Source organism: Pseudophryne corroboree, chromosome 9, assembly GCF_028390025.1.
Source record: "Pseudophryne corroboree isolate aPseCor3 chromosome 9, aPseCor3.hap2, whole genome shotgun sequence".
NCBI lineage: Eukaryota > Metazoa > Chordata > Amphibia > Anura > Myobatrachidae > Pseudophryne > Pseudophryne corroboree.
Window position 1 is genome coordinate 59,467,551 of NC_086452.1, and position 26,584 is coordinate 59,494,134.

General features: G+C 47.2%; 1 protein-coding gene across 3 annotated transcripts in view; it reads right to left on the reverse strand.

Annotated features, from left to right (window-relative positions):
- LOC134957454 (aldo-keto reductase family 1 member A1) overlaps positions 1-24,976 on the reverse strand; it is a 71,099-nt gene extending 46,123 nt beyond the window's left edge. Inside the window, exons 1-3 of one of the 3 annotated variants that reach the window (XM_063939397.1) lie at positions 24,775-24,976; positions 13,128-13,375; positions 11,868-11,963 (exon numbers count right to left, since the gene is read on the reverse strand). In XM_063939397.1, coding sequence (XP_063795467.1) covers positions 11,868-11,957 — 90 coding nt within the window. In that variant the 5' untranslated portion in view covers positions 11,958-11,963; positions 13,128-13,375; positions 24,775-24,976. Of the gene's footprint in view, positions 1-11,867; positions 11,964-13,127; positions 13,376-24,658; positions 24,679-24,774 lie in introns of those variants that run through there. The other 2 variants (XM_063939398.1, XM_063939399.1) reach the window with 2 other exon arrangements.
- Positions 24,977-26,584: the final 1,608 nt, after the last annotated feature.

Below are 26,584 nucleotides of genomic sequence, written 5' to 3' on the forward strand. Positions count from 1 at the left end.
TGTTCACACGGATCCTGTTCTGCGGCACAGCCGCACTGTGTAAACACATACATTGAAATATGTGTTCACGTTGAAATCCCGCCGTCCTGTCATCCGGCCCAACCGTGTTGGATCCGGTGGTGGCGGGACTGCCACACATGTTTGGGCGCCTTCACTCCAACCTGCACCCTGACCTGATCCTATAGCAATCATCTCATCTATTCTGTCCTTAATATACTGCACCCCAATCCAACTGTATCTCCCCATATCACTAACTGTAACTGGAATTAATTAACAGTGTCTTGGGGTACAACTCGGTGATTACTGTACTGTGGGGGTAATTCAGATCTGATCGCTGGGCTGCGTTTTTTGCTGTCCTGCATTCAGATAGTCGCCGCCTACAGGGGGAGTGTAGTAACATAGTAACATAGTAACATAGTATCTAAGGTTGAAAAAAGACAATTGTCCATCGGGTTCAACCTATTTGTGGTCTCCTATGCACGATTATTTTGTATAAAATTTTGACTGAAGTTGCTGACTGCCGTTCCGATTAACCCCTCTTTTTTATAATAACCATAATGCGTGACTATGCCCCGTAACCCTGGATATCCTTATCCATTAGGAATTATCTAACCCATTCTTAAAGGTGTTGACTGAGTTGGCCATTACAACTCCCTCAGGCAGGGAATTCCAAAAACGTATCGTCCTTACCGTAAAAAGCCTTTACGCCGTATTGTGTGGAATCTCCTCTCCTCTAACCTGAGCGAGTGTCCACAAGTTCTCTGTGTTGATCTAACCAAAAACAGGTCCTGCGCAAGATCTGTATATTGTCCCCTTATATATTTGTAAATGTTGATCATGTCCCCTCTTAATCTCCTCTTTCCAGTGTAAACATGCCTAGTCTTGCAAGCCTTTCCTCGTATTCCAGCGTCTCCATACCCTTAATTAGTTTGGTCGCCCGCCTTTGAACCTTTGTATTTTCGCCGTGCAAGTGTGCGATGCTATGTGTATGCGTAGCTGCTTAAATTCAGTGTGTGCAGTGTGTGCGCAGCCCAGGACTTACTCCTACAGTGCAATGAGAACAGGCTGATCGGGGCCGGAGCTGACGTCAGACACCTTTCCTGAAAACGCTTGGGCACGCCTGCGTTTTTCCGAACACTCCCAGTAAATGGTCAGTTACCACCCTGGCTTCCTCCTGTCAGTCACCTTGCGAACGCCCGTGCGAACAGATTTTTCACACCGTGCCACCACTGACCAGCAATGGCCTCTGTAGTTGTCTGACACGCTTGCGCATTGCGGTGCATACGCATTAGCATTTAGTACCTGATCGTCCGCTGTGCAAAAACGCACAGCAGCGATCAGATCTGAATGACCCCCTGTAGCTGCATCATCCGCCGGAAGATGGTAACATTGTCAGCTTCATGTGGCTAATTGTGTCAGTGACTGTATCCCCAAAAAGATGGGGGGTATTCAATTAGTGCCGTTTTTTTGGACTAGTCTAAAAACCAGCACATTATGCCCGTTTTTAGGTTGAATTTACATTAGAACTATGCAATGTCCATGCTATTTTTTCGACTGGTCGAAAAAACCGGCACTGGTAAACAGAGGCGTAACTAAGGGGGGATCGAGCAGGGCACGTGCCCTGGTCACCTTGGCAGGCCCAGCAGAGGGGGGCGCCGCCGCCGGCCAGGGCATCATGCCCACTCGCCCCCGTTACTGTTCCTCTGCCCTCGGCCCGGCCACTCCCCCACCCTGCTGCTATGCAGCGCCTCTCCTACCCCTCAGTCCAGTACGGCGGCGGCGGGGCGTGTCTCCTTGGTTTGGTAGCCAATCAGAGCTCGCGGACCGGCCTCTGATTGGCTAACGAACCGGCGCCAAGAAGATACCCGCAGCCAGAGAAGATACCTGGTGCGTTGAGGCCGGGCAGGAGAGGCGCTGCGGCGGTGAGCGAGGCAGCAGACGGTGAGCAGGGCAGCGGGTGGGCGGAGGGGGGGGGTCTGTCAGTGGCACTGTGGGGCATTGTGTATCTGGCAGTGGCACTGTGGGGCAATGTGTACAATGTGTATCTGGCAGTGGCGCTGTGGGGCAATGTGTACATTGTGTATCTGGCAGTGGCGCTGTGGGGCAATGTGTACAATGTGTAACTGGCAGTGGCGCTGTGGGGCAATGTGTATCTGGCAGTGGCACTGTGGGGCAATGTGTATCTGGCAGTGGCACTGTGGGGCAATGTGTATCTGGCAGTGGCACTGTGGGGCAATGTGTATCTGGCAGTGGCACTGTGGGGCATTGTGAATCTGGCAGTGGCGCTGTGTATCTGGCACTGTGTGTACTGTGTAAAAAGGGGACTCTGCCTGCGTACTGTGTAAAAAGGGCACTCTGCTGCCTGCGTACTGTGTAAAAAGGGCACTCTGCTGCCTGCGTACTGTGTAAAAAGGGGACTCTACTGCCTTAATGTGCAAAAATTTAATGAAGGTATGCTGAGAAACGACACAAGGGGTAGGTGATAGTGTGCTGAGAGACGACATAAGGGGTAGGTGATAGTGTGCTGAGAGACGACACAAGGGGTAGGTGATAGTGTGCTAAGAGACGACACAGCGGGTAGGTGATAGTCATGTTGGCACGCCGCATTTTTAGTGGTCACCCCCCTTCTGGTATGTGACCACGGCCCTTCTGGTGCGTGGCCACGCCCATTATTTTGGCGCGCTCACATGCTTTACTGCTGATTTAGGGTGTTTTTTTGGGAGGGGGGGGGGGGCGCACCACTCTTCATCTTGCCCTGGGCTCCAAAAACCCTAGTTACGCCTCTGCTGGTGAAAATCACATGTATCAGTGAATTTGCCACTGATACATGTGAAATGGCATGAGCAAAAATGTATTAAAAGTGGGCAGTGAGGTAGAGCAATTTTTCTTTATATATTATGCTAGGTGGCGACTATAATGGCTGGCCACTCCTCTCTGGTCATGTGGCCACACCCCTTTCAGCATATGGCAACGCCCCTTAGTGGGCCCCTGTGATTGCACGTCCCAGTCCGACATTGTTTATAACTGTATCCATAAGGTCATACACTAGTTATACTGCACATTGTGCACTGAATCCATAGGGTAACACAGGTTATACTGCTGCACCTTTGCATAATGCACACATGAGCCATCGGGTTCATATATGTGTGTAAATCTGGTTGATACTGCCAGTGCCTCCCCAGCCGCTTACATCACCACACGTCACTGGGCTTTAGTTGCGGTGGCGATACAGACACACAGCAGACAACACTTACATGGAACCTTCTCCCTTTTGGTTTGATTCACACACAATTTACGACATACAAATGTGTCATAAAACCGTAAACGCATATTTTTCCACTTTGGAAGAAATATTTATGTATTATGTCTGCATGACAAAAGCGTATTTAACAGATGCACTACACGCAATCAAACACTTCACCCAACAGATCTACAGTACAATTAACAAGCCTTACACGCGGACGCCCTTTATGTTTTACTCTTTCATGTATTGACTAGCAGCCATTGTGTCTACATCCAATATCATTTCACTTCATAAACAGGCCAGCCGCTGCCTCTCAGTGATAGCAGAATCTCATTACTACAGAGAGCCGCCAGCTGCAGCCTCTGAGCTCACCGAGCAAAGACTGAGATCAAAGGTGACCTAGGGCGGTTCCAGTGATAAATACCCGTCTCAGGTGAGGAAATAGGACTGATCCGCAGCCTAGAGCCAGCACATACCAGCTCTGGAAAATAAGATTTTACTTACCGGTGAATCTATTTCTCGTAGTCTGTAGTGGATGCTGGGGACTCCGTAAGGACCATGGGGATAGACGGGCTCCGCAGGAGACATGGGCACTTTAAGAAAGAATTTAGGTTCTGGTGTGCACTGGCTCCTCCCTCTATGCCCCTCCTCCAGACCTCAGTTAGAGAAACTGTGCCCAGAGCAGCTGACAGTACAAGGAAAGGATTTTGGTAATCCCGGGCAAGATTCATACCAGCCACACCAATCACACCGTATAACATGTGATAACAACCAGTTAACAGTATGACAAATAACAGAGCATCAGGTCAAACCCTGATGCAACCATAACTTATCCCTTATTGAAGCAATAACTATATACAAGTATTGCAGAAGAAGTCCGCACTTGGGATGGGCGCCCAGCATCCACTACGGACTACGAGAAATAGATTTACCGGTAAGTAAAATCTTATTTTCTCTAACGTCCTAGTGGATGCTGGGGACTCCGTAAGGACCATGGGGATTATACCAAAGCTCCCAAACGGGCGGGAGAGTGTGGATGACTCTGCAGCACCGATTGAGTAAACAAGAGGTCCTCCTCAGCCAGGGTATCAAACTTGTAGAACTTTGCAAAAGTGTTTGAACCTGACCAAGTAGCCGCTCGGCAAAGTTGTAATGCCGAGACCCCTCGGGCAGCCGCCCAAGAAGAGCCCACCTTCCTAGTGGAATGGGCCTTAACTGATTTTGTCAGCGGCAATCCAGCCGCAGAATGAGCCTGCTGAATCGTGTTACAGATCCAGCGAGCAATAGTTTGCTTTGAAGCAGGAGCACCCAGCTTGTTGGATGCATACAGGATAAACAACGACTCTGTTTTCCTGACCCTAGCCGCTCTGGCTACATAAACCTTCAAAGCCCTGACCACCTCAAGCAACTCGGAATCCTCCAAGTCACGAGTAGCCACAGGCACCACAATAGGTTGGTTCATATGAAAAAATGAAACCACTTTCGGCAGAAATTGTGGACGGGCCTGCAATACTGCTCTATCCATATGGAAAACCAGATAGGGGCTTTTATGTGACAAAGCCGCCAACTCTGACACACGCCTAGCCGAAGCCAAGGCTAATAGCATGACCACCTTCCACGTGAGATATTTCAACTCCACCGTTTTCAGTGGTTCAAACCAGTGGGATTTCAGGAAACTTAACACCACGTTAAGATCCAAAAGGTGCCACTGGATGCACAAAAGGAGGCTGAATATGCAGCACTCCCTTTACAAACGTCTGAACTTCTGGTAGAGAAGCCAACTCCTTTTGAAAGAAAATGGATAGGGCCGAAATCTGGACCTTAATGGAGCCCAATTTTAGGCCCAAATTCACTCCGGACTGTAAGAAGTGAAGGAAACGGCCCAGCTGGAATTCCTCCGTAGGAGCATTCCTGGCCTCACACCAAGAAGCATATTTTCGCCATATACGGTGACAATGTTTAGCTGTCACGTCCTTCCTAGCCTTTATCAGCGTAGGAATGACCTCATCCGAAATGCCCTTCTCTGCTAGGATCCGGCGTTCAACCGCCATGCCGTCAAACACAGCCGCGGTAAGTCTTGGAACAGACAGGGCCCCTGTTGCAACAGGTCCTGTCTTAGAGGAAGAGGCCACGGGTCCTCTGTGAGCATTTCTTGCAGATCTGGATACCAAGTCCTTCGTGGCCAATCTGGAACAATGAGGATTGTTCTCACTCCTCTTTTTCTTATTATCCTCAGCACCTTGGGTATGAGATGAAGAGGAGGAAATACATAGACCGACTGGAACACCCACGGTGTCAACAGGGCGTCCACAGCTACTGCCTGAGGGTCTCTTGACCTGGCGCAATACCTCTGTAGCTTTTTGTTGAGGCGGGATGCCATCATGTCCACCTGTGGCAGTTCCCACCGACTTGTAATCTGTGCGAAGACTTCCTGATGAAGTCCCCACTCTCCCGAGTGGAGGTCGTGTCTGCTGAGGAAGTCTGCTTCCCAGTTGTCCACTCCCGGGATGAACACTGCTGACAGTGCGCTTACGTGATTCTCCGCCCAGCGAAGAATTCTGGTGGCTTCCGCCATCGCCACTCTGCTCCTTGTGCCGCCTTGTCGGTTTACATGAGCCACTGCGGTGATGTTGTCTGACTGAATCAGAACCGGTTGGTCGCGAAGCAAGTTCTCCGCTTGACGCAGGGCGTTGTATATGGCCCTTAGTTCCAGGATGTTGATGTGAAGGCAAGTCTCTTGACTTGACCACAGACCTTGGAAATTTCTTCCCTGTGTGACTGCTCCCCAACCTCGGAGGCTTGCGTCCGTGTTCACCAGGACCCAGTCCTGAATGCCGAATCTGCGGCCCTCGAGAAGGTGAGCACTCTGCAGCCACCACAGGAGTGACACCCTGGCCCTGGGGAATAGGGTGATTAACCGATGCATCTGAAGATGTGATCCGGACCACTTGTCCAGTAAGTCCCATTGAAAAGTCCTCGCATGGAACCTGCCGAAGGGAATGGCCTCGTATGATGCCACCGTCTTTCCCAGGACTCGAGTGCAGTGATGCACTGACACCTGTTTTGGTTTTAATAGGTTCCTGACCAGGGTCATGAGTTCCTGAGCTTTCTCTATTGGGAGATAAACCCTTTTCTGGTCTGTGTCCAGAATCATGCCCAGGAAAGGCAGACGAGTCGTAGGAACCAACTGCGACTTTGGAATATTTAGAATCCAGCCGTGTTGCCGTTACACTTCCAGAGAAAGTGATATGCTGTTCAGCAACTGCTCTCTTGATCTCGCTTTTATGAGGAGATCGTCCAAGTACGTGACAATTGTGACCCCTTGCTTCCGCAGGAGTACCATCATTTCCGCCATTACCTTGGTAAATATTCTCGGTGCCGTGGAGAGACCAAACGGCAACGTCTGAAATTGGTCATGACAATCCTGTACCACAAATATGAGGTACGCCTGATGAGGTGGATAAATGGGGACATGAAGGTATGCATCCTTTATGTCCAGAGACACCATAAAATCCCCCCCTTCCAGGCTTGCAATGACCGCTCTCAGTGATTCCATCTTGAACTTGAACCTTTTCAGGTATATGTTCAGGGATTTTAAATTCAATATGGGTCTGACCGAACCGTCTGGTTTCGGGACTACAAACATAATCGAATAATAACCCCTTCCCTGTTGAAGGAGGGGAACCTTGACCACCACCTGTTGAAGATACAATTTGTGAATTGCAGTTAACACTATTTCCCTCTCGTGGGGGGAAGCTGGTAGGGCCGATTTGCGGTATCGGTGAGGGGGCATCTCTTCGAATTCCAGCTTGTATCCCTGAGACACAATTTCTATTGCCCCGGGATCCACCTGGGAGTGAACCCACTTGTGGCTGAAATTTCGAAGACGTGCCCCCACCGGGCCTAGCTCCGCCTGTGGAGCCCCAGCGTCATGCGGTGGAATTTTTAGAGGCCGGGGAGGACTTCTGTTCCTGGGAACTAGCTGTGTTGTGCAGCTTCTTTCCTCTGCCCCTGCCTCTGGCAAGAAAGGACGCACCTCGGACTTTCTTGTTTCTTAGTGATCGAAAGGACTGCATTTGATAATGTCGTGCTTTCTTAGGCTGTGCGGGAATATAAGGCAAAAGATCAGAATTACCAGCTATAGCTGTGGAGACCAGGTCCGAGAGCCCTTCTCCACACAATTCCTCAGCCTTGTAAGGTAAACCTTCCATATGCCTCTTTTAGTCGGCATCACCTGTCCATTACATGTTCCACAGGACACGTCTAGCAGAAATCGACATAGCGTTGACTCTAGAACCCAGTAGACTAATGTCTCTTTGGGCATGTTTTATATACATACATATATATATATATATATATATATATATATATATATATAGATATATATATAGATATATATATATATAGATATATATGACAGCATCTTTTATATATATATATATATAATTATATACACATACTAGGATCTCAATCTCTGCTGATAAGGTATCTGTCCACGCTGCTACAGCGCTATAAACCCATGCCGACACAATCGCCGGTCCGAGTAGTGTACCAGAATGTGTGTAAATGGACTTCAAAGTACTTTTACTGCATGCTATCTGCAGGATCCCTGAGGATAGCTGTTAAGTCAGCGCTACCTTTTGGGTAAACGTGACAAGCTTTGTCCACCCTAGGGGAAGATTCCCATCGTATCCTGGCCCTAGTAGGGAAAGGATACTCCCTGAGAATTCTTTGTGGGAATCTGCAGTCTCTTATCTGAGGATTCCCACTCTTTTTCTTCATGAGAGGAGGGAAATTTACCTCAGCTTTCTTCCCCTTAAACATGTGTACCCTCGTGTCAGGGACAGATGAGTCATCAGTGATATGCAAAACATCTTTTATTACAATAATCATATATTGAATACTTTTCTGCCATTTTGGCTGTAACTTTGCATTATCGTAGTCGACACTGGAGTCAGACTCCGTGTCGATATCAGTGTCTATTATTTTGGATAGTGAGCGTTGTGACACTCTGAAGGTCTCTGCGACATAGGGACAGACATGGGTAGATTCCCTGTCTGTTCTCTAATCTTTTGTGCAATAAATTTACCTTAGCACTTAATTTCACATATCCAAACAGGTGTCGACGGAGACACCACTCACACACACATTTGCTCCATCTCCTCCTTAGGGGAGCCTTTTGCCTCAGACATGTCGACACACACGTACCGACACACCACACACTCAGGGAATGCTCATCTGAAGATAATTCCCCCACAAGGCCCTTTGGAGAGACAGAGAGAGAGTATGCCAGCACACACCCCAGCTCTATATGACCCAGGAAAAAACACAGCAATTTAATGTTTACCCAGTAGCGCTGTTATTATCTGCGCCGAATTATGTGCCCCCCCTCTTCTTTAAAACCCTCTCTTCTACCGTGGTATAAGCAGGGGAGAGACCGGGGAGCTTCCTCTCAGCGGTGCTGTGGAGAAAAAACATGGCGCTGGTGAGTGCTGAGGGAGAAGCCCCGCCCCCTCGATGGCGGGCTTCTGTCCCGCTAAAAGTGTAAAATTGGCGGGGGCTCCTGCATATATACAGTGTCCTGCTGTATATATGCTCCTTTTGCCAAATAAGAGGTTTATATTGCTGCCCAGGCCCCCCCCCCCCCCCCCCCCGTGCGCCTTGCACCCTTACAGTCACCGGAGTATGTGAGGTGTGTGGGAGCAATGGCGCACAGCTGCAGTGCTGTGCGTTACCTCAGTGAAGACCACGGAGTCTTCTGCCGCCTGTGAAGTCTTCTTTGCTTCTCATACTCACCCGGCTTCTGTCTTCCGGCTCTGCGAGGGGGACGGCGGCGCGGCTCTGGGATCGGACGGCGAGGGTGAGATCCTGCGTACGATCCCTCTGGATCTAATGGTGTCCAGTAGCCTAAGAAGCAGGACCTATCTTCAGAGAGTAGGGCTGCTTCTCTCCCCTCAGTCCCACGATGCAGGGAGTCTGTTGCCAGCAGAGCTCCCTGAAAATAAAAAACCTAACTAAATACTTTCTCTCAGCAAACTCAGGAGAGCTCACTGAAAAGCACCCAGCTCGTCTGGGCACAGTATCAAACTGAGGTCTGGAGGAGGGACATAGAGGGAGGAGCCAGAGCACACCAGAATCTAAATTCTTTCTTAAAGTGCCCATGTGTCCTGCGGAGCCCGTCTATCCCCATGGTCCTTACGGAGTCCCCAGCATCCACTAGGACGTTAGAGAAAACCATATACTGTATAAGGTTTGATTTGTATTGCCTGTGAATTCTGTGAGGCGTCTACCCAACTGCCTTATAGAATTATAAATAAATAAAACTACTAACAAATTGTAAGCTCTTGTCACTCTATTTACCTCACGTCCTGGTTTGTATACTATGTTCGTTTATCTTCGTTAGACGGTAAAGATGAAATGCAGAAAAGTGATAAAATGAGGATAGAGGTCTCTACAGAAAGATATTTGTGTCTGGGGCACTTGTGTTATTGCTCTGATGCAATCACCCACATTCAGGGGCTGATGTCATTCTGGACGCATTTTACACCCAAAACGCAGGTGTATAATGTGCTTTTTAGAGAGCTTGCAGAGCTGGTCGTATCTCAGGACGTATCCTGCACTGCAGCGGTACAATACACCCCAGTCTTATGGGCCCTACACATTGCACGATCCGCTGCCGAGCTGACCGACGGCGGATGCGGCCATCGGGCTACCCGGCGGGGGGGGGGGGCAGTGACGGGGGAGTGAAGTTTATTCACTTCCCCCGTCACCCGGCTCCATAGAAGTGCAGGCAAATATGGACGAGATCGTCCATATTGGCCTGCATGCACAAGCGACGGGGCACCAGCGATGAACTAGCGCGGGGCCGCGCATCGTTCATCGCTGGAGCCTCCACACTGAAAGATATGAACGGTATCTCGTTCATTAATGAACGATATCGTTCATATCTTTCACTAATATCGCGCAGTGTGTAGGGCCTATAACACCAGGAGAGAACAGTTGTGTATACGTGTTTGTAGTAACTTAGAAAGTCACACACAATATAGTAGTTTGAAGGGGACATGTACTAAGCAGTGATAAAAGTGGAGAAGTGAGCCAGTGGAGAAGTTGCCCATGGCAACCAATCAGCATTGACGTAACATTTCTAATTTGCATACTAAACAATTGTACGGAGCAGCTGATTGGTTGCCATGGGAAATTTCTCCATTGGCTCACTTCTCCACTTTTATCACTACTTAGTACATGTCCTGTCCCCCTAAGTACCATAAGTATTTCTGTGTGTTATTGATAAATGTTAAGTCACATTTGCCATGTAAGATATATTAAGCATAGATGCAAATACACAATAAAAGTGATCAAGATGCAATCAGCCAATAAAAAGCGACTACTGATCATCCCCATCATCTACATAGGTAGGGATGTGTTTCAATTTTTTGCGCACTTACACGGTAGAAAAGCGCGTGATGGGCGCATAAATAAATAACAATAAGTGCACTTACGCCCAACTTTATATCAGCCCCTCAACGTCTATGAACTGATCGTTTTTTTATGTTGACTCTGGAATCTCCCCCAAATTGGCAGAAGTGGGGGGAGGTTGTGCTAGAGGTTAACAACGCAACGGTGATCAGTAGATTGTGCAACTGCACCAGGACCCAGTTACTCCAAATGGAGAATGTTGTTTCCACACTTCAGGGGAGTTTAGGGGCCTTCCTCCCTCTATGTCTGTCTGTTATTACCCAGTTTGTCTTATCACTGTTGTTTCCAAATGTAGAGCACAACCAAATATGCGGCGCTATATAAAAAACTGTAAAAATATTTAAAAAATAAATAATAGGGGGATTGGATGCTGGAAAGTAGGGTCGTCCATTGGTGGTTAGTGGCTTTTAGCCATTGGAGAAACCACTGATGGCCGAGTCATCCACAGTTCCAGTCTGCCTATGCACAAACACACGGAGACTGCGACCGCACACGTTCAATACACAATACCATCAGACATCCCCCATTGTGGAGAACATAAATACTCCTAATATTACTTATATCATCTGGAGCCATAGAATGAGATTTCTACTGGGGAGGTTCCTTGTTTTGCCAAAACATTTAATCCCTAAAAAATAAAAGGCCCTCCTTATAGTATACTAGTTACATATGTAAATCTCAAAGTAAATTATCCACAGGAACAGAGTTTCATTAAATACTGAAGATGATCATAGGTCAAAAACAGAAAATCATGTCTGTGGCTTTTCCTGGTTTAACAGTAAGAGATGCTCTGCAGAAACTATCATTAAGTAGTAACTACAAGGCAATGTTCTGCAGATCTCTAGATCCTGAATATAAGAAGTTTATTGATTAATTTGATCAGTTCCTGCAAGAAGTCTCCATGTATAACGGCTGTTTCCTGTTCTTAATGTCTCGCCCAGATAACTGACAATAACAACGGCGACATTATTCAGTGACCAGCAATAAATAGAAGAATCTCTGACTGTGACCTCCGGTCTGCTGGGGTTGATAATACTTATCTCTACTGCAGGGCAAATGGGAGTTACACCCACAGCAGTGAGACAGTCAGGCTCTCTCTACATTCTCATCCTGCGCAGTGGAGTTCATGCGTGAAAAGACGACTTACCTGTCCAGGTGCGCTCTTCCAAGTGCCGAGTCCAATCACTGGTATCTTCTGGCCAGTGTGCAACGTCTGGAACAGAACAGCAGTCGTCATGTTTGCCTTAAATGGAAAAGATAAAAGAAAAATGTAAATGAAACAGGTTAAAAAGGTAACGAGGCTGTAGCACAGGTTGGCGCCATTTGTTTGTACAGCAGACGTATCTTGGGCACAGTTTTATTTATGTAGCTATTGCGTAAACAATCATTTTGGTGGTTACGGCAAATAACAACATCACTGGATAGTTTATGTTCCGATCCCACAGTTAAGTTATTTTTAGGCTGAATTTTTGTTTAAATGAGGTGATAAGGCCATAGGGAGCAAATAACACCCCGTAGGCCTAATTCAGACTCAATCGTAGCCTGATGCCCTTTCTGAAGTGCATCTCACTGCTCCAATCGCCTCTGCCTGATTGACAGGCAGAGGCGGTTGCGGGGTTGGAACACCATTGGTGGGGCGTGGTCCGTACAACGCAGGCGTGTTCGGACTGTTGCGGGGGCAGACCGTGGCGGCTGCGTGTGACGTCGCACGCAGCCACTGTGACCCAGAACATGGCGGGTAGCCACCTGCCAGCGCAGCTAGGCTGTGCAGGTAGTGAGCTACTTGACAGGTGCAAAATCATCGCTGCCGTGCGATCGTTTCACACCTGTGCGGCGGGGGGGGGGGTGTTTGCATGGCCTGACATGTGGGGCGGACTAGCCCTGTGCTGGCCGTCCCCCCGCATGTCAGAGAAACTGATCGTATGAATCATCCCCTGTGTCTCTATTTCTTTGTCTGCGGCACGTTGTTGTGTTGAACTTGAAGAGAAATCATTTCAATCTCCCCCTGAACATAACCTGAGAGCAGAAAACATCCCTCTCTGGTCGGAGTTCCTTCTATATATTCAGCATAAATTTTCACTGTCTTTGCTTTGTGTCAAGTGCGGAATAAAAAGATTTAATACTATGGATCCCCCCCCCCCCCCCCCCCCACTCTGGATGGAAGACCCACTTGATGTGCCTGCTTAGGGTTTACCATCATAAGTTTGTGAGTACAATATTAAGTGGGCATCCCCAGCCACTTTATATAAGGTGGTGCACTTTGCACTTTCCATCAATTTTATTTCAACATATTGGACATTAAGGGTCTTTTGAACTCAAAACTGTATTACGTGAGATAATGTTGTGTCTCTTTGTTTATTTGACATGTATGTGCATCTATTAAAATTGAAAAAGGTAAAAATCCTACCCCCAGGGGTGTGGTTCAATTTCTTTGGTTGAACATAGGCAGCCTCAAGTATGCAGTGGGATTATACCACTCTCTGTTTCATCGCAAGTCCAGTCTTGCCAGGCAGCAGCGTTTAGATGTGAGCATAGGGCATTGTAACACTACCAGGTGTGTCGGGTTATGTAAGGTAATCAGTATACACAATAGGAGCTGGAGCTGGTATTAGGACACTCCTGTTAGAGAAAGATTCATTTGACTTCTGCTGGCATCTGTAACAAGTGAACAATAGTGTCCCATTAATACTGATAAACCAACAGTAGAAGCCTGAATTCCAGGCATTGAACATTGCAAGTTATATATAGATTTTAAGAGACTGTAATAATGGGAACGTAGATACTGATACACTAGACCTATACATGGCCCGTACTATAATGGGGAGTAAAGTCATACTTGCCTACTCTCCAGGTTCCTGCGAGAGACACCTGTGTTTTTTGTGTAGTTCCCTGCACCCTCGCAAGAGTGGGCACCCCTCCTACATTCTGCCCGCTCCTAGAATCCGCGGTCCATCCATGCGGAGGGGACAGGGACTAATGAGGTGATTCTATGCTAATCACATCATTTTAGCCATGACCCCTATGCAAATATGCTGAAACCGCTGCATTTTAATTATGAGGGGGCGTGGCTTAATGCCAAGATTAGCCCACCACGGCTCACCTGCTTCTCCTCTCTGGGCTTCGTCCAGAGAGGAAATCATCAGTGTAGGCAAGTGCCTCCAAAACAGCCGAGGGAAGTTACTTGGCGATCGGCGCCTTTGCTAATTGTTTCCCTACAACTCGTAAAGGTGTGCCGGACAATTAGCGAAGATTGTCTACCATAATAAACAGTAAAGTGCGCAGCCGGACATCACTCGGCACATTGTACATACAGTGCATCCAGAAAATATTCACAGCACTTCACTTTTCCACATTTTGTAATGTTACAGCCTTATTCCAAAATGGAATAAATTAATTTTTTCCCCCCTTAAAATTCTACACACAATACCCCATAATGACAATGTGCAAATTTATTAAAAATAAAAAAACTAAGAAATCACATGTACATAAGTACTCACAGCCTTTGCCATGAAGTTCAAAATTGAGCTCAGGTGCATCCTGTTTCCACTGATATTCCTTGAGATGTTCCTACAGCTTAATTTGAGTCCACCTGTGGTAAATTCAGTTGATTGGACATAATTTGGAAAGGCACACACCTGTCTATATAAGGCCCCACACTTGACAGAGCATGTCTGAGCACAAACCAAGCATGAAGTCAAAGGAATTGTCTGTAGACCTCCGAGACAGGATTGTCTTGAGGCACAAATCTGGGGAAGGGTACAGAAAAATATCTGCTGCTTTGAAGGTCCCAACGAGCACAGTGGCCTTAATCATCCGTTAATGGAAGAAGTTCGGAACCACCCTCTCCCTTGAGCCGGCCGGCTATCTAAACTGAGCGATCGGGGGAGAAGGGCCCTAGTCAGGGAGGTGACCAAGAAACCAGGCGTCATGTTTGGAGGAAACCAGGCACCGCTCATCACCAGGCCAATACCATCCCTACAGTGAAGCATGGTGGTGGCAGCATCATGCTGTGGGGATGTTATTCAGTGACAGGAACTGGGAGACTAGTCAGGATAGAGGGAAAGGTGAATATAGCAATGTACAGAGACATCCTGGATGAAAACCTGCTCCAAAGCGCTCTTGACTTCAGACTGGGGCGATGGTTCATCTTTCAGCAGGACAACGACCCTAAGCACACAGCCAAGATATCAAAGGAGTGGCTTCAGGACAACTCTGTGAATGTCCTTGAGTGGCCCAGCCAGAGCCCAGACTTGAATCTGATTGAACATCTCTGGAGAGATCTGAAAATGGTTGTGCACCAACGCTTCCCATCCAACCTGATGGAGCTTGAGAGGTGCTGCAAAGAGGAATGGGAGAAACTGCCCAAAGATAGGTATGCCAAGCTTGTGGCATCATATTCAAAAAGACTTGAGGCTGTAATTGCTGCCAAAGGTGCATCAACAAAGTACTGAGCAAAGGCTGTGAATACTTATGTACATGTGATTTCTTAGTTTTTTATTTTTAATAAATTTGCAAAAATCCCAAAACAATTTGTTTTCACGTTGTCATTATGGGGTATTGTGTGTAGAATTTTGAGGGGAAAAAATTATTTATTCCATTTTGGAATAAGGCTTTAACATAACAAAATGTGGAAAAAGTGCAGCGCTGTGAATACTTTTGGATGCACTGTATACCCAATAATGTTTGTTGGATGATTCCTATATCAGTGCTGTTTAGGGAGGCCAATTCTGGGCCTTTTTCTCAATCCCGGATATCGGGATTGAAAAATTATCAATCTCGGGATTCCCAGGATACTTGGGATTGGGTTGAAGATTTTAAAATTAAAATCTTTAGTGCCCCCCAAACCCGCCCATCCCACAGAACTACTCACCATCCTCTGGAAGTACAGGCAGGTTTACTTGCTGCAGATGGTGGGCAGCGAGGTGCGAGCTGGGCAGCGTGAGTGGCTGGCGTCAAACTACACAGCGTGACCTTAGGCTTCACGTCACGCTGCGCAGTGAGCACAGCTGGGGGCAGAGGGAGCTGGGAGGAGGGAACTGGGCAGCGTCTGAGCCTCCTGAGGACTCTCAACACTGCCTGGCATTGAAAAACAAGGGGGCTTTCTAATCCCGAAATCACTGGGATTGGAAGCTCCAATCCAGGGATTGAATCCTGGCCAATTTTAGGCCTAATTCCCGGGATCTCACCGATCCCGATCCTGGGATTGGCCAACCTAGTGCTGTTACTGCAAATCAGCTTTTAAATGTTTCAGATTCTACCAGGACACGGTCCTAAAAATGTGGGAGGAGCCCTTGTCTGTGTAATGGGGGGTGGACTCACTGTTGAATAATAAATTAACTGAGCTGGAGGGCAATATCTGGTAGCTATACACAACTTATTTTACCTTCATTATTCACATCTGGACATTTATTTTTATTTTTTTCCCCATCCCTTGTAAGCTACATCTAATCAATCATCATGTTTATTTTTACTAACTCACACTGCCGGCTGTTCCTAATTCCAGCGCTTGGGTCATGTCAGGCAACCATACAAGTATTTCAATATAGAAGAAGAGAGCTCTCAAACTGAGATAGTTCCAAACCATGGTTAACACACAGTCGATGTTAAATAGTTTTGCCATTGATGGTAGAGAACCGAATGCTTCTCCACCATCTATGGCACAGAGACCCACTTTTTTTTTTCTATTCTACTAAGTCCCGGGACATGGAGCACAGCTCAGTCCCCTGTGCCCCTGTGAAGCTCCACCCTCAGGTTCTGATTGGCCCGTAGCTCAGTAAGGCATAGAGCAGGCATGACCATCGGTGTGTGAACCATCGATGGTTTCCCTATGAGTGGTTTTATAACATCAAGGTTAATTTACCGATGGCCATCCCTAATCTGCAAAAAGAAGGATGTAGGTTTAGAACTTGTTCAGCAAGCATACAGTTACTATTAGTTCATGGAGAGATGCATCACACCTTTCAGAGAGATAAGGTTGCCCACTTCTGTCATTTAATAGTGATGTACCGCGGGTAATATAACACCGGACTATCTCTCTCCAAGCTTAGTATATCTCCCCCCATGTGACAGAGTTAGGAACAGTGGTGTATATATATATTAGGTGCAGGTGTACAGTGCACACAGGGCAACACATCCTGCACCCATGTCCTACTTAGTACTTACCTCTCCGGAATTCAGCGCTGGCAGCGCTGCACAAATCACTTGAAAAATTGCTGCAGCGCCCATTTTCCCAGTAAAATCTGCATATGCTTAGAAAAATTACCCAGAAGATGGCCATTGCGCCAGAAGGCAAATCGCACCAGACTGTACTCACATGCGCTGCCAGATAGAGAGAATGGTGCCCAGATGACGACAGCACATGGGCCGCCTCCTCTCATAATACTCCACCTGGATAGGAAGATTGCACCTTGTAGCTACATTTACCCCTGAATGAGATCATATGTCCATAAATTGCTCAGAGTATCGCCCAGGTATTGGGCACATGTCTGCCATTCAGGCTCATATTAGCAGAAGTCTCCAGCTGAACAAGCCCTTAACCCTACAGCAGTGGCTCCCAATCACAGTCCTCAAGGAACCCTAACACTCCAGGTTTTAAAGATACCCATGTTTGAGCATCAATGGTATAATAAAACTAAGGTACTGTTACACCACCTGTGCTTAAGCATAGATATCCTGGAAACCTGGACTGTTAGGGGGCCTTGTGGACCAAGTTTGGGAACGTTCACCCTATAGCATTTACCCCACAGAAAAATCTTTGTAGATAAAACCACCAGTATAAGTGCAGGATGTATCAAGCAGGCGTTTATTAACTCTGTATGCATGAACATTTGCGATTATTTCCGCAATAGACAGCTGCTCCGATAAGGGCTGTCATTTGTGATGTGAGACCGTCCGTGTTTATGACTTCAGAGAGTCCTACCGTGCGTGTGATGACCAATGAATGCATGATTCGCAGGGGGTCACTCTCAGGGATTTATGGGGAAAGAAGCCCATAAGCTTTATTAGGCAACACCATCTATGGTTGCCCATCAGCCATAAGCTCTGAAAGTTTAGCTTTCCAGAGCCTGATAAACACAGGGAATGTGGTTTTCTGTGTTTTGACCACATTTTGCCATTAGTACATCCCGCCCTAACATTCCTGCATATTTCTGGATGGTGATTTCAGCCACCGTTATTTACTGTATGCTCACGCATAGATTTGGGGTGGAAAATATTCTTATTTTTACTTCTGTGATAGAAAGGCCAACAATCGTCAAAATGTGCAGACCTGACCACTCCGTTTCCTATGACGATTGCTCTGTACTAGGTGATATATTTATGGTTTCTCCATGAGCCTACACAAATCAGCTAACTACAAACTATTACACGCTGACTCCGCTGCATTCACAAGTTAATTGCTTGGGTGGCAGCTGCCTGGGTTCCCATTAATCCATTGTGCTACTCATCTGCTCAGAAAGAACATGGACATTCCACAGAGTCATCACCTAATGCCTAATTATTAAACAGAATCCAGGTCCACAGGGCATGGTGTTACCAAATACTAGCTGATATAGAATAACACCGCAAGGGCACTCGGGGGACACGTGTAAACTTGTTGGTTTTTTTTTTGCATAGCAGCGTAGCATACACATTTCTGTAATGGCAACATAGGTAAGTCCTAAGGGACATTCCTACTTCACATATACCTGGGTACTAGTAGAAGTGGCTACAACAGGTTCCAAGTATTCAACAAAATATTACTACAAAATATTACCACAAGGAACAGGAACAGGGCCGGACCAACAAAATGGCTTCCTCTTTTGTCTTCACCCCTACGTAGTTACAGCACAGTCCCTAATGCAACACAAGAAGCAGGGACAAGATGGCTGACTCCACGATCACGTGATTGTAGGAACACACAGGAAACCTGTAACATCCTTTGCCCTTCTGACGCTGCAGCCAGCTTAGAACATTTGCAAGGCTTGTACATTTTATAGGCAAACACTTCCACTATTTACAGCCAAAACTACGTTTCTCTGTGATGCTTTGGTTCTCTGATCCAAAGCATCACTATCACTGTACCGGGACCCACAACGTGATCCAGTCAGTTGGTTGACAGTCGCCACTCATAATATCACCACTGTGATGTCGACAATGGTTCAACTTGTTGACAGGCATCAGGTCAAAATCCTCAGAATGTCAATGACCACACAAACATGATCTAGCACTGGTGACACTAAACCTACACAGGAAAAACCCTGTAATTCCAGTATGGTATCTGGCAGCAGCCGCTCCAGAGCTGTGGGTTAGACACCAGAACCATTTATACAATAATTAGACTGACGGCTATGGACAGCCGACAGTGATCGATGGGATGATAGTGAATTGTAGACTGAAAGCTATCGATAGATTATTACAGTGATAGATATAATAATAAGTGATTTGTATAGTAATGGATTGATTGACAGAGACAGTCTGACAGCGACTGATATCTATAGACAGCAGACAGGGACAGATATACTGGCAGTGATTGACAGCCTGACAGTCTCCACTTTTATCTGCATCAATGTGTAGATAGTTTGCAATGGTATTAAGGTTACTTTTAAGTGCCATGACCCCATTCATCCTAATTAGGGATGGGCAAAGCGAGACACTGAAGTGTGTCAAGCCACGTAAGTCAGATCAGTGGAGTGGCTGGACACTTGATTTTTTTTTTCAGGAAATGCGCTGACTATAGTGGCGGCCGACTCGGGGACTGACTACCATGTGGTGTGTACGCTGTGCGGGTCGCAACTCGCGATCCATTCATGCACGTTTGCTTTCAAAGCATCGTGACTGAGTTGTTGAACTGTAATTGAGAAACTGAAGTGGAGGCAGCCTCTCTCAGTTCCCTCCAGTTCAGTGTCAGTTCAGCTCAGTCACAGGATCCTGGCACAATGCAGGACACTGACAAACCTCACTCCCTGAGTCCCTGTCCGCTAACCAATGATGTGCAGTGAGGTAATGCAGGTGAGGCAGAGCCTTTCCTGACACACTTCAGTTTCCCAACTGACAGGGCAATTCTGCTGCCTAACACCAAAAACAGATCCATCTCGTTTATCTTTACTCTCCTTTACCTACCTAGTCACATATTCCCCTTTCACATCTCCAATGCCGGATCCCACCCGGGAATTGGAAACGGGTCCTTCCCGGGTGGGATCCGGCATTGGAGCCTCTGCGCTGGCTTCCCGACCCGGAAATATGCCGGGTCGGTTGCCATAGCGGCAGTGGAGCAGCTGGCAGCAGGGGTGGGGGTGGAGGCGGCGCTGGGAGTGCCGCCTCTCCCTATGTAGTAAATGGGTCGGGAATCCGTTTACGCTGCCACTGACCCGGTATTCAACCCGGGAATTCTCCAAGGCCCCTTTCACATCGCACACTGACCCATGTCGACCCGGCAATATACCGGGTCGATAACGGGTAATTTTTGCGATGTGAAAGGGGTAATATTATTATTATCCTTTATTTATATGGCGCCACAAGGGATCCGCAGCGCCCAATTACAGAGTACATAAACAAATAATCAAGCAGGAAAACAGCAACTTACAGTTGACGACAATATAGGACAAGTACAGGGTAAATAATCATAGCTACATCAGCAGATGACACTGGAATAAGTATCAGGTGGCAGAAGACTGCTGGATGTGGTGCAGTTGAAGATTATTAAAGTAAGAAAAGGATAAGCACAGGGAAGAGAGCCCTGCTCGTGAGAGCTTACATTCTAAAGGGGAGGGACAGACAGACAGGGGTGAGAATAATACTATTCACTTTCCGTGAACTCTCATAAATGATTCAGGGGTGCATTTGTACAATCTACTACCAAACCACACTGAATTTGCCCAGTCTCGGAAGCTATAAAGCAGGGCTGGCCAAACCGGTCCTCGAGATGTACCAACGGTTCACATTTTCCAGACCACCTAGCTGGTGCACTGGTGTAGTCATTACTAATTAAGATGTGCTGCATTAATTCCTAACTGACAATTCTACAGATCTCCAGGAGGCCTGGAAAACATGAACTGTTGGTAGATCTCGAGGACCGGTTTGGCCAGCCCTGCTATAAAGTATAGGGCCTGGCCAGTACCTGGAGGGAGACCCCCAGGGAATACCCGATTTAGTAGGTTTGGATCAACAGAATTTCCCAGTCTAACGTTGAAAGCAGATTCACTACTAATTGATTTTTTCTCTTAAACATCCGTTATAATCTCAAATGAGCACCCTCTATCACTCTTTAAGTTACTATTTTGATTAGTGGCTGGAGACTAACCAGTTAAATCCAATAAATATCAAGATTCACCCTATGTGGGTACAATTGAAATGTTTTGTTTTTCGGTCAACCGAGAACTGTAAAATATTATTTTAACATCTCTTCACGAGGGTGCGCTGTGATTTAGTCCAAACAGGACAATAATAAATGTACATTCTTGCTGCTAATTATCCAATTTAGTATTAAACAGTGACACACATTATATATGTTATAGAAATAACAACAAAATAACCAAAATGTCACATTCATGATACATGATGGGGGTCATTCCGAGTTGTTCGCTCATTATTTTTTTGTCGCAACGGAGCGAATAGTTGCTAATGCGCATGCGCAATGTCCGCAGTGCGACTGCGCCAAGTAAATTTGCTATGCAGTTAGGAATTTTACTCACGGCATTATGAGGTTTTTTCTTCGTTCTGGTGATCGTAATGTGATTGACAGGAAGTGGGTGTTTCTGGGCGGAAACTGGCCGTTTTATGGGAGTGTGCGAAAAAACGCTACCGTTTCTGGGAAAAACGCGGGAGTGGCTGGAGAAACGGAGGAGTGTCTGGGAGAACGCTGGGTGTGTTTGTGACGTCAAACCAGGAACGACAAGCACTGAACTGATCGCAGATGCCGAGTAAGTCTGGAGCTACTCAGAAACTGCTAAGAAGTGTCTATTCGCAATTCTGCTAATCTTTCGTTCGCAATTTTAATATGCTAAGATTCACTCCCAGTAGGCGGCGGCTTAGCGTGTGCAAAACTGCTAAAAGCAGCTTGCGAGCGAACAACTCGGAATGACCCCCGATATGAATATTTTTTAACTATTAATATCTTGTCTCTTTCGTATATAATTGTATGTCTTTCAGGGGACTTGCATTTTAAGGATTAATAAATGTTATGTTTTAACTATTTCCATTATAATTTTCCTTAAATGAGTGTGCAAAAAAGTTTTTTCTCTCTCTCTTTTTGCACATGTAAAGCAAGTGAGACATTACTGAATCCTTGGTTCACCGCCAACAGGGAGAATTCAGGGGGTAATTCCGATCCGATCGCATGCTGCAGTTTTTTTCAGCCGTGTGATTGGGTCCCAACAGCGCATGCGCGCGGGCCGCAATGCGCAGGTGCGTCGCTGCCTGGCGACGGCTGTCGAGAAGAACGAAGAAAGCGTTCAAAGCAGCAAACGCAAGAAGATTGACAGGAAGAGGCCGTCCAGGGGTGTCAACTCACCATTTTCTGGGAGTGTCGACGGAAACGCAGGTGCGCCCGTCCGTTTGCTGGGAGGGATCCTGATGTCAGCTTCAGGAAGAATCATCGCAGCGGGTGATTAAGTCTTGAGCTGTGCAGAGACTGCACAAAATTTTGCTTGTGCAGCTCTCTGCACAGCCGATCGCAGCCCTGCAAAGCCCTAACCCCCTCCCCTGTAGGCGGCGATAACCTGGTCGCAGCAGTGCAAAAATCCGCCTGCGTGTGACCAGGTCGGAATGAGTCCCTTAGTCTCTACTATTTACACAAATGTTGGTATTTATCTTCAGTACTTTGGGGGTAATTCAGATCTGATCGCTGCTGTGCCTTTTCGTGGAGCGAGCGATCAGTTCCGAAATGACAATGCATATGCACCGCAATGCGCAGCCACGATGGACGGCTGCAAAGGGGATCGCCGGTCAGCGACGGGTTTGTGCGAAGGATCTATTCGCACGGGTGTTTGCAAGGAGATTGACAGGAAGAGGGCATTTGTGGGTGGCAACTGACCGTTTTCAGGGAGTGTCTGGAAAAACAAAGGCGGGACCAAGCGTTTGAAGGAAGGGAGTCGGACGTCAAATCCGGTCCCGGACAAGCTGATGTGATCGCAGCGGCTGAGTAAGTCCTGGGCTGCACAGAGACTGCACAAAATCAGTTTGTGCAGCTCTGCTACACATGCGATCGCACACTTGCACAGCGAAAATACACTCCCCCTGTAGGCGGTGACTACCTGAACGCAGGACAGCAAAAATCGCAGCCCAGCCATCAGATCTGAATTACCGCCTTTATCCCTTTCCAGTGCGGGAATACATCTACCTCAATAATATTTCAGTACTGTATACGCCAGAATTTTGACTATATAAAGTATATGAAACATGCAAAGAATATAGTATAAATATCTTTTTGCATCATTATAATAATTTTTATAGTCAAATTCTGGAGTAGAGAGTCTATGACAGGTGATGCAGTGCCTCCCCTGCACTGGCGTGTGTATAATGGGTGCAGTGTGTGTGGTGCACACGGGCCCCTGAGTCCCGGGGGGGGGGCCACACCGCACACACTGCACCCATTTCTCCTATACTTACCTTTCCGGAGTCCATCGCTGACCGTGTGTGGGCCCCCTCCTCTCCCGTAGCCGTCGCACCGCTGCTAGCGCACTGACCACTAGAGACTCTGGCACAGTGGCAGTCTACAGGGCATGCGCAGGACTCCGACAAAATGGTGTGGTGGCTATTTTTCAGAGTCCTACGCATGCGCTGTAGACTCTGTCACTGTGCCAGAGTCTACAGCGCTAGCAGCGGCGCGACGGCTACGGGAGAGGAGGGGGCCCACACACGGAGTCTGCACACGGGTCCCCTCCTCTCTGGAGACGCCCCTGCTCCCCTGCCTACATTCTCCACACATCTCTGATCAAAACTCACCAAATTCCCAGCATTATATACTGCTGCACCTATTGGGGTAAATATAATAAGATGGTAGCTCTATTTAAGATGGGATGTTGCCCATAGCAACCAATCAGAATCTACTTCTGATTTATCTAGCACCTTCTAGAAGATATTATCTGGAATCTGATTGGTTACTGTGGGCAAAATCCCATCTTAAAAAGAACTCCCCTCTTAGTAAATTTACCCCATTGTGTGTAAATCTAGCTCTGGTACTAGCCAGTTCCTCCTGAGCCATTTACCTCACCGCACACCCCTGCCGCTGACGCTAGTGTAGTCACTGCACACACCGGGGTAAATTTACTAAGGTGGGAGTTTTTTAGAACTGGTGATTGTGCCCATAGCAACCAAGCAGATTCTACTTAACATTTATCTAGCTGCTCCTAGAAGACAATAGATAGACTCTGATTGGTTGCTATGGGCAACATCACCAGTTCTAAAAACTCCCACCTTGGTAAATTTACCCCACTGAGTACTTCTTGACACAACAAAGTTACGTGTCTTGATTCTTTCGAACACCTATAAGATTTGAATCAATGTGTGGAGACATTCACTCAGTAGCCATCTCTAACCCTCTAAACCAGCCTCTCTTCTTACATCATACCTCCCAACATGACCCTCTCCAGGAGGGACACAATGCTCTGCTTCTGGACTTTTTTCTTAATTTATGATTGTGTGCACCTGTGTTGAACAGGCTAATGGATAAGAAAGGTGTTTCAGCACAGGTGATGGCAATCATAAATTAAGAGGGAAGTCCAGGAGCAGAGCATTGTGTCCCTCCTGGAGAGGGTCATGTTGGGAGGTATGCTTACATAACAATGCAGCAGAGACTCCCCAGTCCCCTAAAACCTAATAACATAGAACAGCAGAGACCATGCACTGCAGCTGCCAGTATATTACAGAACAGCAGAGACCCTCCCTCCCTAATGTAACAAACCAGCAGACCCTCCATCCCACCCTCTAATCATGTAATGGAGCAGCAGAGCCCCCACCCACCTGTGGCAGCACAACAAGTATAAGTTGGAGTGCACACTGCACAGTGCTCCTGCACGTTCCCCGGGGGAACTTCCCCCCCAGCCTCCCCCCAGGACCCCGCACAGCAGCACTCTCACCTGTGTATTATGCAGCCCAGAGCTCAGTCACGGTGTGCCCACAGTGCCAGAGAGGGTGTACTTTGGGCACAGTGAGTGGGGAGTGGAGAAAGATGGGAGGGCCGTTCCTGAAAGCGGTTCCTGCACAATATTAACCCCAGAAGTAACTGTGTAACCAGCAGCAGAGCCTGTTCTGCAGTGTCAGCGACTCCGAGGGAAGGATGCAGCCTTAACCCTTCCATCTCCCCCAGTGCCAGGAGCAGAGATCACTTCCTTCCTGATTCATATGTATCATATGACAAGTCTGGGAGTTATACCATTACCTCCCCCAATCTATACTACTAATATATACTGTATATCACACAGACTTGTTACTCTATAGCTCTTGTCGTACTACAAGTCCTAGCATGTATTGGCATCCTCCATGTACATTTGTCCTGAGCCACAGAGCTCACACTCTAGCACAGGGGGTCATTCCAACCTGATCGTACGCTGCCGTTTTTCGCAGCGCAGCGATCAGGACAGAACTGCGCATGCGTATGCACCGCAATGCGCAGGCACGTCGTACGGGTACAAAGCGGATCGTTGCTGAGCGATAGATTTAATGAAGAATCAATTCGCACAGCCGATCGCAAGAAGATTGACAGGAAGAAGGCGTTTGTGGGGGGCAACTGACCGTTTTCTGGGAGTGTTTGGAAAAACGCAGGCGTGTCCAAGGGTTTGCAGGGCGGGTGTCTGACGTCAATTCCGGGCCCGGACAGGCTGAAGTGATCGCAGCGGCTGAGTAAGTTCTGGGCAACTCAGAAACTGCACAAAACATTTTTGTACCGCTCGGCTGCACATGCGATCGCACACTTGCACAGCTAAAATACACTCCCCTATAGGCGGCGACTATCTGATTGCAGCCCTGCAAAAAGTAGCTAGCGAACAATCAACTCGGAATGACCCCCACAGTCCGCAATTATCATCAATAGGTCATGTTATGTGTATGGACAGGATGTACTAAAGAAGAATTGCAGTAAAAACCCCAGGGTTTTGGGGGTTTTACCGCATTTCCAACTGTACTAAACCCTCCAACGTTACCCTATAGAAGCCTATGGGCTTATTTCTGCGTTGCGCTGTGTGAGGGATCCAATCGGATCCCTCCCAGCATGCCCAGTGGCTGCCATACAATCTGAGCATGCGCAGACGGACTCCCGGGTCATAAACCCATAAGTCCAGGGACTGGAGCACATCGTGAAGGATAGCTCTTATCAGAAGAGCTGTCCTATGCAATACTAATCACATATGTTAGTACATGTGAGATTAGTATTGATGTGATGTGTGGCGAGATGTATACCGCAAAGTTAGTATATCCTGCCCTATGTCTCTAATCATACACAGGTGAGTTACTCTATGTTGCTGTGGGGCAGATGTATTAAGCCTGGAGAAGTGGTAAAGTGTAAGGTGATAATGCACCAGTCAATCAGCTCCTAACTGTCATTTTTAAAACACAGACTGTAACTTGAGGAACTGATTGGCTGGTGTGTCATCACCTTCCACTTTATCACTTCTCCAGGCTTAATACATCTGCCCCAAAGTCAGTAATACATGTTGAGTATCCCATATCCAAAATGCTTGGGACCAGAAGTATTTTGGATATTGGATTTTTCCGTATTTTGGAATAATTGCATACCATAATGAGATATCATGGCGATGGGACCCAAGTCTAAGCACAGAATGCATTTATGTTTCATATACACCTTGGGGGTCATTCTGAGTTGATCGCTCGCTAGCAGTTTTTAGCAGCCGTGCAAACGCTATGCCGCCGCCCACTGGGAGTGTATTTTAG